Source organism: Schistocerca americana, chromosome 5 (assembly GCF_021461395.2).
Source record: "Schistocerca americana isolate TAMUIC-IGC-003095 chromosome 5, iqSchAmer2.1, whole genome shotgun sequence".
NCBI lineage: Eukaryota > Metazoa > Arthropoda > Insecta > Orthoptera > Acrididae > Schistocerca > Schistocerca americana.
In genome coordinates, this window is record NC_060123.1 from 531,654,996 (window position 1) to 531,668,013 (window position 13,018).

At 39.3% G+C, this 13,018-nt stretch overlaps 1 protein-coding gene across 3 annotated transcripts in view; it reads right to left on the reverse strand.

Annotated features, from left to right (window-relative positions):
- The window catches only part of LOC124615316 (focadhesin), a 292,146-nt gene that overhangs the window by 183,066 nt on the left and 96,062 nt on the right, over positions 1–13,018 (reverse strand). For all 3 annotated transcript variants that reach the window (XM_047143114.1, XM_047143113.1, XM_047143115.1), the window contains exon 9: positions 4,491–4,708. In XM_047143114.1, coding sequence (XP_046999070.1) covers positions 4,491–4,708 — 218 coding nt within the window. The remainder of the gene's footprint in view (positions 1–4,490; positions 4,709–13,018) is intronic.

Below are 13,018 nucleotides of genomic sequence, written 5' to 3' on the forward strand. Positions count from 1 at the left end.
AAAACCCATAAATCCTACAATCCTGAATGCCTCACTGTAGCTGACTATTCAGCTCCCACTGAAAGAATTTCCACCCATGTTGACCAACACCTCCAAGCTATTGCCCAAAACCTGGCCTCCCACATCAAAGATACTAACCACTTTCTTCATTAACTTTTCCCTTTGCCTCCTGGATCCGTACCATTCACCACTGATGCCACCTCCCTATACACCAACAACCCTCTTGCTCATGGCCTTATTGCTATCTAACATTAGCTCTCCTAACATCCTTCAGACTCTAAACCCACAACCTCATTCCTTATACACATAACCAACTATATCCCGATCATAACTTCTTTTGAAAGGAAGAACAGAAACAAATCCACAGCACGCCAGGAGCACCCGTTGGTATTCTCTCATGCCAACCTGTTTATGTGCCATCTAAAGGGAACTTTCCCATCCTCCCAAAATTCCCAATATTTACTCTGGTTAAGGTTCATTGACAATATCTTCATGATTTGGACTCACAGCCAAGTCACCCTACCCTCATTCCTTCACAAACTTAACCCATACAATTTATCACCCACGTATGATGTATCTGCAGTGACTAGAACTCCCTTGCCCAGTGTGCTGAAGGTGTCACAAAGGCCTTCACAGACAGGCTCTACCCTCCAAAACCTAGTCCGCAAACAGATTTCCTGTTCCATATCCTCACTCACCCCCAATTCTCCTAACACCCTCAAGAAACAGCTATGTAGGAACACTCCCTTCATCACCCAATATCATCCTGTACTGGAACAGCTGAACCACCCTTCATCAGGGTTTTGATTATCTCTCATCATACTCTGAAATGAGGGACACTCTACTAAAGATTCTTTCCAATCCCCTGAAGCATTGTTCCATCACCCACACAATATACACAACACCCTAGTCACCCCTATCCCACTACCAGCCTTTTGCCACAGGAAAAAAACCAAGGTGCAAGATTTGCCCAATCCACCCACCCAACACTGGCTACCTGAGTCTTGCCACAGGCTTATCCTGCCCCATCAGAGGGCCAGTCACCTGTGAAAGCAGTCATGTCATAGGCCAACTCTGCTGCAAACACTGCACAGCTTTTTCTGTCAGTATGACTACCAACCATCTGTTCATCAGGATCAACGGCCACCACCAAACTGCTGCAAACAACAATGTTGACCACCCAGTGCACACCATGCAGCTGAGCATACTGTTCTCAATTTCAACGGCTTCCTCACAACCCAGGCCATATGGATGCTCCTCTACACGACCTCTCTCTGACCTATGCAGAAGGGAGTTACCCTTGCAACACATCCTTTGTACCTGTAATTGTCCTTGGCTCAATCTCCAGTAACCCACTGTCCCCCACACCCTCTACTCAATAGTTTCCTCTTCCTCTGTCCTGTCACCCCCTAGCAACTCACATCCCGACATCATGTTCAGTGTGCACTGTGCTCCACTGTCTCTGGCAACTGTGCATCACATGATCAGCCTGTGCACTTGTCACCTCTTCCTCCTTGCATTCCTAGCTGGCAAACCACCTTCCTTCCTTTGAGCCACTAGCTTCCAACCTGATCCCTCTATCTGTTTCCCACATCTCCCTCCCTCTAATCACCCCACCTGACAAAACCCCCACTAAAATCTAGCCATTCTGCCAAAATGCAGCACTAGCATCATTGTAGGGGCACAGGTGCATGTGCAAGTTATCTTTCTCTTTTGTGTATGCCTTTCGATGACTCAATGCTTCTGCATTCTGCTGAGTGGTCTCCTTTAGAACTTTCCAACACAACTGTTTTAATTTTTATATATTAACTTTTTAAGTATTAAAAATACTAACCACCAAGGAGTAATGCTGCAGTTTTATTGCATTTTGTTAGCTCAAACATTATAGAAATAACTTATCAGACATTTATCACAACTGGGTACAACAGAGTTAACCGTTTTATTGAAGAAATCTTTACATCTTTAAGGTAATCACACAGCAATGAGCCCAGGTCTTAATTTGGGTGCATGTAGAGGGCAAAATATTGTAGAATGCCTTGGAACTGCAATGAGCTTTAAGGACATCAACACATTTTGATGATGTGATAATGATAAGTGCTGCATTTTGAGTGACAAGACATTGTTGTTATCAATCTCTAACAAGTTACGAAATACTGAACCATGTGCCTCTTCTAGTTGTATGAACACACTACAACATTCCTTCCATAATCTTTTGATATGCACCAGACTAATTTGGTAATCCCTAATAATAACTGAATCTAGTACATGCCTTTACTTACCTAAAGTGACCAGCTACAATTTTTTAATTCAAAGGGGAAGTCAAGTTTACAAGCCTTGTCGACTGGGAGACACCCAAGGAGTTGTTCAGTTGCCTAATTGGAAAGGTTTTCCTCCCTTTGGAAGACTGACACCATTCCTTCACAAAGAGTGAGTGGTAGTGTGCCTTAAACATATGTCCAGTGTGAAACTGTGATGAGTGAATGCAGAGTTCTAGTGTCATATACCCATTGCTGATAATGATATGGGAGGGAGGGCAGGGGGAGGGAGGGAGGGAGGGAGGGAGGGGGAGAGAAAGAGAGAGAGAGAGAGAGAGAGAGAGAGAGAGAGAGAGAGAGAGAGAGAGAGAGAGCAGTGCTGGGACAGAGCCAGTTCCTCTCGAACACGCGGCGGACGCCACCAAGACCAATGTCCCCTTCTGATAAATGGATAACCATTAAAAGTATCAAAGTATCACATGCACTTACTCCATGAAATACAGTAGAGAGGTTTCGAATTTAATGCAGAGCACTGGCGCAATGTCTGAGGATCAACACTGTAACCCATCACCTCTCCTTCCTAATTGTGTGCTGCTGGGTGTTCATCTGATTTGTTGTTTCCATTTTATGTACTGTACAATATTTCGATGAACAAAGCAGTAGTCTTCTTCTGGTGCTGCGAGTTGTGCTGTATTGTGTACTTGCTTGCTGGACTCCAACCAGACTGTGAACTAGTGTTGGTCTTGCACTGCTATTTATAGCTGAAATTGAGTCCCGATGGACACTACACCCTTGATGCCCACATTTGAATTCTGTGAAATGCACATTCTCTCAGCATTTCTCAGGTCTGGTGTGTGTGGTGGCTTGCGAGATCTTAATAAACTGAATACCTGACCACAAATTTGTTTAAACTGAAACTTCTGTCCCTGTTGATTAGGTTTTCTGACTTACTTATTTCAAGTGACTCCTTAATTATGCTGTTCGAGATGTTTGGCTTCTGCATCATGATACTGGTCTCACTGTATTTCACTTCAAGAATATATTCCAGGCAGTGCTTAACAACAGCTGATGTGCTTGATTGTTTTAGTCAAGTGTGTTGCCAATTTTGCTCACATCTCTCTTCAACTGTTTTGATAGTCTTCCACAATTAAATATGCCACATGGAATGCAGTATACACCTACCTTTTAGAGCTCTAAATCATCTTTAACATTACAAAGAAGACTTTTTATCTTTGTTGTGGCAGTGATATACACACCATAGCAGGTTTACATAGGGGTCTAGCAAAATTCCAGATAGTGGGCCAGCATAATGTACATGAGCAACTCTCTGCTTCTCTTTCTCTGATTCAGCCTCAACCTGTTCCTCAGGCTTTTTTGATTTTGACTGCAACACTTAGCCAATTTGACGATGTGAGTACCTAGTCCTTTGGAACACAGTATGTAGGTGTTGTAATTCTTCAGAGGGGTTCTCCTTGTCTGAACTACACATGCACGAACTCTCCCTACCACATACTCTTTGCTTCCATAGCCCCCCCCCCCCCCCTGTTCCTTTCCCCACCCACCTCTTGTCCCATTTCCTACTTCTACTACAGCCTTGCACACATCTGCTATCACACCAGCATGCCTGCATGGTCCTTTCTCCTCACCATTTCTCTACTCTCCCTTTTTCCCCATAAACACAGCCTCCCAATGTTGCACCTTACAGCCCACCAACCTGTTCCCTCCAAGTTCCTACCTACTCCCACAAGCAGCACTACAGTATCTTCCCCCTGGCCTACCCTAATCTCTTCTACACCCCCACTATTCACGCCAGACCAGATCATTACTCATGTCACTCGGTCATCAGCACTTGGAGATGACAGTGGCCAGTCTACCTTTAAATGTAATGTAACAACAAAAACAATTTTTGACAAAATAATTTAAAATTTTCCTTCTCATCCTGCCTTGACCGGCAGGGGAGGCTTTCCTGAAATCTACCCCTTCTCCTAGACCTCTGTAGTCCTTTCCCTTCACCTCTCTTCCTTCCCCTTCAAACTTCCTGCCTGAAGGAGGAGCCACTGGCTCCGAAAGCTTGCCTAATAATAACCCTCTTTTATGTGTGTGTTCTGCAGCCACTTGGTGATTAGAAATTTTAAATGTAATGTTAATATAGTGTCACTCATCATCTTCTTTATATGGTGGGTAGCAGTCTATCCCATTTAGATGAATAAATTGAATTTATTATGGTCACTATACCTTGTTTCACAGATCTGTTTCATTGCCAGTGCCTTTGCAACATTTAATTCCCAGTATTCTTCACCATCTTTTATTGGTTCTTGAAGCAATTTCTGAAGATATGGGTAGCACCGGCATTCTATTTTCCACAGTCTTGTGTACAAATCTACAATCAGACTCTTCAGAGGCTGCTTGTTTTTCAATGTTTCAAGTGTGTGTACAATCAATGGTATGTTTTCCTGCAAAGGTAACACATATAGTTACAAACTCTAGACTTTTAACCTTCATTGCGAAAAGTAACACTTGTAAGTAATCTTATTAAGTAAGATATAGTATGTGGTCTACTTTCACTAGATCAAAACCTGGAAAATCATGTAGCCTATTAATCTTCACATATTTACAACTGCTGCAGGTGCAAGTGGGATTAATTTCACTTGGAAAGTCCAGTAACCAAAACCCAAAACACAACCTGGATGCAACCAAATTCACATCTCACCACACAATCAACAGAGAGAAGAACCAGTTGTGAATGTATCATATTGCTGAGTGGCTGTAGTTAAGTTTTTTGTCATCTGTCTATGAACTAGGGTGAGACAGACTGTTAGACTGTATTTTCTGGACTCAAACAAGAAAAGAAGGATGTTGATGATCATCTGTCACAACATCTGCAAAATATGACTAGGGCATTCACCAAATAGTGACTTAAAAAATGAATCAATAACCTTGCTGGACACTCAGATGTTCACCATATAAAATCATAGTAACAAAGACTGCTAAAGTAGGCAACATCACAGATTACTTATACCAACAACAACAAAAACTCCCATAGCAGTATTTACATTCCTAAAAGTAATCACTGAGAAAGAATATTGATGAATCTTCTTAGATACTGTTCACATGTTGTACCAATAAAACCATGTAGCATAACATCTGGCCAATAAGAGATAAAATCTTCTGACTCTTGTGAGGCACAAACTGATTACCGAATCTTCCTTGCATATTAAAGCTATGTGTAGGAGCAGGAGTCAAACCTGGATATTTCACCTATTGGCAGCCAGCACTCTACCAGCTGAGTTATCCAAGCAAAGCTCATGGCCCAGCCTCACAGTTTTACTTCCACCAGTACAGAAGTTATACCAAATTGCAGTATGCAAACTAAAAGTATTAAGCAAACTTAAGTGTTATGGCACTAATGACATCTCTCAGACATGGCTGGAACACTACTTCATTCACAGATTGTGCCACAAGCTGGAGCACAACATGAGGGGTACCACCAGAATCAGTACAAATCCCACTCTTGTTCTTAACCTACATAATGATTTTCCTATTATTTTATAATGTGGTTGAAAAGCTGTTATGTTTGCAGATGACAAAGCACAGTAATCATGGGTAATCTTATTCAATATAGCTCAGGTGATAGTTGAACAGACCTACAAATGGTTCGTAGATAACACAAAGATTCATATTTTGTAATTTCAAAACAAGAAAATATAAGTGTAATAAATATCAAAAAATCTGTCAGCTGTAAGTTCAGCTCCAATTTATTTTATAGGAAACCTGTTTTGGAGATATAATATGTCATCGCCAAGCCCTAAAGAATAAATTTGCAGCAGTGTTAACAACAAGAATAGCACAGAATATGGATACTATCTGTAGATATGTGAAAATATATTTGTCACTGATCAATAATACATGAGTGGATTTTCAATGTGAAACCACCACATACAGAGGTTCCACAAGCTATTTTTACTGTGTAGATAAAAAAATGAGAAGCCTCCAAAAGTGTTTAAACTGTTGATAAAGTGTATAATTACGCCACCAAAAGGTAAAAATGACAATAAAATGTGTAAACTAAAAGATGGAATACTAGGCTCATTACTAGCACATCCTAAACATAGGTAGGTATAATTTCAAACAGGAAACACATCATATGACTACAAGTATGCAATTGAAGCTGCTTATTCATTATATATAAACCAGAGTAGAAACAGTTTCAGAGATTGTTTTTATTATGTTTTTGATAACAAATAAGCAGCTTAAATTGCATGCTTGTTGTCACCTGATGTTTCCAGATAGAAACTATTCCTACCTATGTTTAGGGTTTACTAGTAGAGAGCATTGTGTTCCATCTTTTAGTTTACACATTTACTCCTTTTGGTGGCATAATTAAGTATACACTTTATTAATGGTTTAGCCACTTTAAGAGACTTTTCATTTTTTATATCTACACAGTAAACACAGCTTGTGGAACCTATGTACATGGTGGCTTCGTGTTGCTAACCTACTCATATATTATTGATTAGTGACAAATATTATTTCACGTATCTAAAGATGGTATCCTTATTCTATGTGATTCTTGTTGTTAATACTGTTGCAAATTTGTTGTTCAGGGCCTGATGATGGCATGTTATACTGTCGAAACCAATAGCTTAGAAAATAAATTGGAGATGATCATACAGTTGACAGTTTTATATATTACACACATATTGGCTGCTGTCCTGCCATCCAACATAGTAAAAACGAATGCACCTAAGCAAACACAAACCGTTAGCAACAGAAATAGAATTAATCGTTACATACTAAATGAAACACATTGTGCAAAATTCCTTGTGGTACAGTTGGATAACAAATAACAAATTAAAATCAAGTCAACACATACATAAACTAGCCAAAAAGTTCCATTCAGCATGTCTAGACCTTAGAATTAAGAATGTTGGCTTATTCTGTATACTTTCACTCCTTGTTATCTTATGAAATTAGCGTCTGTGGCAGTACACTAAAATAGTGTCTACTCAGCAGTAGTGAATAATAAGAATATTGTGTGAGGTAGATAATGTACATCTTGTAAAAGCTTTTTTTAAAAAAGACCTTGGAATTCATACACTCACTTCCTAATAAATTTACTCCTTGTTGGTTTTCGTTGCTGATAAAAAAACACGAGTTTCAGCTAAAATGTGCTGTACATAATGACTGTACAGAACACAAAAACAATTTTCATGTCAACTTTGCCTTCTGATCTAGGGGTCAACGTGGAGTTTCATACTCAGCTGCAAAGAAATTTTCCAAATTCTCATCTAACATAATACAAGTAAATTGAGAATCCCTACAAATTCAAAAGAAAAGAAAAATAATATGCATAATCAGACACTTCTACAAATTACCTGAATATTTGGATTGAAGGATGGAAAGTTATTTTTGCTACATCACAAGTAGCAACCTTCACTGTAAAGTTGCACGAGAAGTAATGTACTGTAAGCACGACTCTGCATTTGCAGATGTAGTAACCAGTGTAATCAAGCACGAGGGGGAGGGGAAGGGGGAGGGGGAGGGGGAGGGAGGGGGCGGCTTCAAAAAGTAGGGTACACATTATTATTGAATGTGCCCTTACACGTGGAAGTAACACAGGTACATTATACTATTTTTCAACATAGTCACCACGCCTCTATAAACAACACTCGTAAAATTCTGCCAAGCATTCATTTCCTTGATAATACAAATCCCCTCTTTGGGCATGGAGCCATTTGAAAACTGCTGTGTGCAACATTCTCATTGTTGGAAAATTCTTTCACTTCAGATGTAGTTTCAGCTTGCTGAAAAGATGGAAATCTGGACTTTATAGCACACGCTTACAAATCTCCCATCAAAAACACTAAGGCACAGAGTGCTTTGACACACCATGCAGGATGTTGCATTGTTGTTCATGAGAATAATGCCTTTTCTTCAGTTTTCCATGCCTCTTTGTTCTTCACGGTGTTGCACAGCGATTTCAGAGTTGCACAGTATGAATTGGCATTAACAGCTGTTCCCTTTGCCAGAAACTCTGTATCACACAGTCAAACAAAACAGAGGCCATGACCTTCCTTGTTGATGGCATAACTCTGCATTTCTTCTGTGGAGATGCAAAAGTGTGTGTATTCCATATATGCTCTCTTCATTGCAGGTGTGAAATTATGGGCCCATGTCTGATTTCTCATAGTGACATGGCTTAAGAAATCCATGTAGTAATGCTCAAGGAAGTCTAGAGATGCCATAAACCTTGAACCTTTTGTGAACTGGTAATAGTGATTATAGAACCCAGCTTCAGCACAATTTCTGACACTGCAGAAGATTTCGAATGATGGAATGAGTGCTGCCTACTGAGATGCTCACCTACTGAGCAACGTCTATGATAGTCACTCTGCAACAGCTGTGAATCAGTTCCTGGATTGTCTGGACATTGTTGTCTGTGGTCTATGGCAATAGACCTCCTTACCAATCGACATCACCCACATCTCTGCGACCCTGGCCAATTATTGGTATCATTTCAATAAAACTGAAAGCGACATTGAATTTGATCCATATAGTACAAGAATTTGTGTGCAATTTAGACATTTCATGCACAAAAATCAGTGTACTTCAATTCTGGAGTAACATATCAGTTACATATAATGCAAACATAAGTAATACCTTTACACTTCCTTGGAGATCAACTGATGTTACTTCAGTTTCAGAGATTTGCCACCCAGGTTCAATTAATAAAATGTTTTTGGGGCTGCTGATGTTTTCATTTCAATTGAACATTTGCCATTCTCTTTAAAATACTGGGTTTTAACATTAACACATTTTTTTTAGTGAACACATGTTTCTTACCCAGAGTGTATATGCAGACAAGGAAAAAACAAATCCCGGATTTTCCCGGATCTCTTGGTTACAAACACACTTTCTCCCGGTTAAAAATACACTTTCTCCCGGGTGAAAATACACTTTTTCCACGTTAAGTGACAGCATACTCTCTCTCAGGATGGTAAAACTCATTAATCCATTGAATTGTTATGGTTTTATACACCGGTGTAGAATTTCCCGGCACTTCACAAAACAAAACTTGCAGGGGAAAAAAAACACGTTTTGGAAAGACCTGTTATATACAACAACATGTACGCTCCATATTTTCGTTTTACAAAAGTATACATTCGAGTTCCATGAAACACCACATGTTACTTTCCAAAGCATTGAAATCCATATTGCGATGCACTTTTGTAAGGCAGTCATAGCTCATGACACGTGATGTCGCCAGCCGATGACAACAGATATTCAGAGCATAGGACATGTGGTGTAGCCAGCCAGTAGCAACATCACTGTTCAGTAGTGCGACCACAGAAATAGGAAAAGTTAATGGTTTAAATTAATATACATAGCTACACGAAAAGCAAAGTTTTCAATTATAATATTGGTCTCTAAGATTAATAAGCTGCAAGAATATCTGAGCTTTCACATATAATGTTGATCTTTTTTGCGCGTGTTACACTTGAAGGTACATCACATAAATGTGCCAGTAAAATTTTAATAACATCTGGGTTCGAAATTCTTCTAATGGGCATCCTCAAAGAGTTGATTTTTTAAATGAGAATCAAACACTCTGTGATTTAAGAAATTCATCATAAATTCTTGTACATAGTTCATCTTGCGTAAAAGGAAACTTACTTTGAAAGTAACGCTTTTCAAACCACCATTTGCAATATTTTCCCATGACCTTCTAGAAATAGGTTCATTTTGGCAGTTGCCAGAGAGCGCCAGGTAACAGGCGTCATCGGCCTTGCGCAGCTACGATGATGCAGGAAGTTCGTATGTTTGTACGTGTAAACCATTAAAATATATTATGTCACAAAAGAAAAGAGACACCAGAGGATACTCCAAGAGCATCAAAATTACGTGAACCAATTTGGCTTAAAGTGCACATTCGTATGTCCAGGTTCAGATGTAAATTTTCTTGGAGTACCAGTACTGTGTTATCTCGTGTTTGGTTCTTAATATGGCATAATACCATATGTGCTAGAAGATGAAAACATGGGCTTGAAATGCAGCAAACAGATGAAACTAGCCAATAGTGTGGAATTAAACACTTCGTTTCAAATAAATTGACTGCATCAGGGGAAAAGATTAATAAAAGCCACATTTCTTCAGCAAACCGACAAAAATAACTTCACTGTCCTGCAAAACGATTAATGCTTGACTGTTAGAAAGATGGAAATAAAATAAAATCTGAAACTAATAACTTATTTTAGCCTTCCGTAATTAGGTGAATGTATTTTAATTCACTTGATAGCTCCCAGCCACAGAAATCCGTTTTGTATTCATTTGGTATGAGAGCAGTAAACGAAGAGGAAACAGCAAAATCACTAAGCGTAAACACGGGTCACATAGGGACACCCACCTCGTCACTACACAACTCAGACTTTCTGTGATCTATGATATTTCCAAACCGGGGCAATACTAGACAGTGGCGTCCGCCCACCCCCTCCCCCTCCCCCTCTCCCACTCCCTCCAGTGTTTGAGGTACGACTCCAAAATTTAAATTGACTTTTCAAAAAAACGTTCATTTTGTAGCACACATCTTTCTGAAGAGTCTGATACATAAAAGATGTGTCTTAGAGGAAACGTAAGACATGTCATTTGATCTTAAGTGTGCGAAAGTGCAGTGGCATGCCTCTTCACAAAGCATTCTTCTATCGCACGTTACTGTGTTTCAGTGTGTCGAATTCAAATGTGTATATTTTGTAATGGATGCTATCGAACTTTATTTAGGCCAGTGGAAATTAAAATGTCCTGTGGTGCATCTCCTGCTCCCAGTCGGCCAGTTTGACATCCTGCCCTCTTTTTTTTTTTTTTTTTTTTTTTTTTTTTTTAAAAAAAAAAAAAACATTCACACTTAATACTGGATGGGATTATGTGTAACCGGGAGAACAAGAACTCTTCAGAAAATTTGCACGCTTTATTGCCTATTAGCTAATAACTTGCTGTTTAGTGTGACAAATTAAATATAAGATACTTAAAACCAGTAAAGACAAATGACAAGCAAGACAGTACACGTTTCTTCAACCCTTAAGTCCTAGCATATTTTTCTCTCTAATCTTGCTACAGCTTTACATGGCGAGCTTTCCTTTCTGCGAAAAAATCTATTACCTCATCAAAGTTCGTCAAACGTTTTGCTACATGGAAAAAACAAAATGTCGTTGTCTAATACTGAAAAAGCTGTTAATACAAATAATACCCAAGACTAGTGTGGTTACTCGAGCTGATTATGTGTATTTTGTTACTGTGTGCCTGATAAAACGAAACAGGCCTGTCTAATATTGCAGCAGTTGTAATACACATCAAATAAACGGACTGTTTTAGAACAAATGGTCATTTTTGTGCCACAACAGAATATAATTCACAAAGTACCAATATCAAATGCCTGTTAGGCCTACTACAAGCAAGAAGTTTTATGTTAGGAAATAGTTTCACATTTCATTCATACACTCCAGCTTTTCATGCACGAGATCAAAAAGTAGTAGTACGAAATTTTTATATAAATGTGGAATCATCATATTCTTCTATAATTTGTGTGATGTCCTCAATTCTTCTCCTTCCTCGTTCTAACAAACAATCTTGTCATCACTAATTCTGTAACTATTCCTGCCACTGTCAAAACTTAGTCTCCGGTTAATTTCACTAACCCTGCCACAATCACCGGTTTAGCTGTACGTATTTATTCACTGGTTATGCGTCATTACGTGTTCGTACAACACATTTTCCACACTCCAAGAATAGAATTTAAGTGCCTGTTAGAATGGGACTGTACAACAGGCCCTTATTAGTGTAACAGTCTGGCCAAAAATTTTCTGTCAAAATTTCATTTTCTTGGATACGAAGCAAAGATAATACGTAATCTATCTTACCTGTTATTCCTGTTTAGGTAGTCTGAATCTATAGCTTTCGCTAGTAATTATACCAACGTTGATCATTTGCAAACCCAGTCAACCACATAAACAGCGATTGGCCTTCATCCATTCGGCTTTATTCTACTCAGCTCCTATAGCCCTGTCTCCTTTTGTCTGCAGGAAATTTTATTTCTAGATGTGACGGGGATTCCCCTGGCAGAGACATCACATACACTATGCGCGCAATCAAAAGTCAGCTTATGATTCATTCAGAAATCAACTACATCAACTTAGAATGTGTTCAAAAATGTTCAAAAATCAACAGGGATGCATTTGAAAATCATATGAATATTCGATAGACCAATGTGCGCTGGATGCTAGATGCTTTTTGAAACAAGGTTTTTTCCCCCAAGAATATGAATTTGGCAACCCCCCATCCTGAAATTGCTGCTGGGGGCAGACACCCTGGTTTGCCCCAGCCCCCTAGATCAGGGCCAGTTGCACATGCGTGAATCTGGCAGCTTGGGCACGCCAATAAAATTTTTCTGGGCAGCATCTGACTGCTTGCTACTACTGTTTATACAGCTAATTGAGACACTTCCTTAGCCAGAAGCGGGAGAAGGTACTTACTACTAATACGCGACTCAAATGTGCATGCGCATGAGCCCGCTCGCAATTGCTCAAATGAATCTAATGTAAACAGTTGTGACGTTAAGTTCAATTTGTTGTTCTGAAGCATTGCATAGTCTTCCTAAAGCCTTTGACACTTTTTGTTGTTGGCAGATGCTTGTAGGAACACTGTGTTTTGTTGTTGTATATGACGCATTTCATTTACAACTTAAGTTTTATTTTCGTTTTTCTTATCTCATT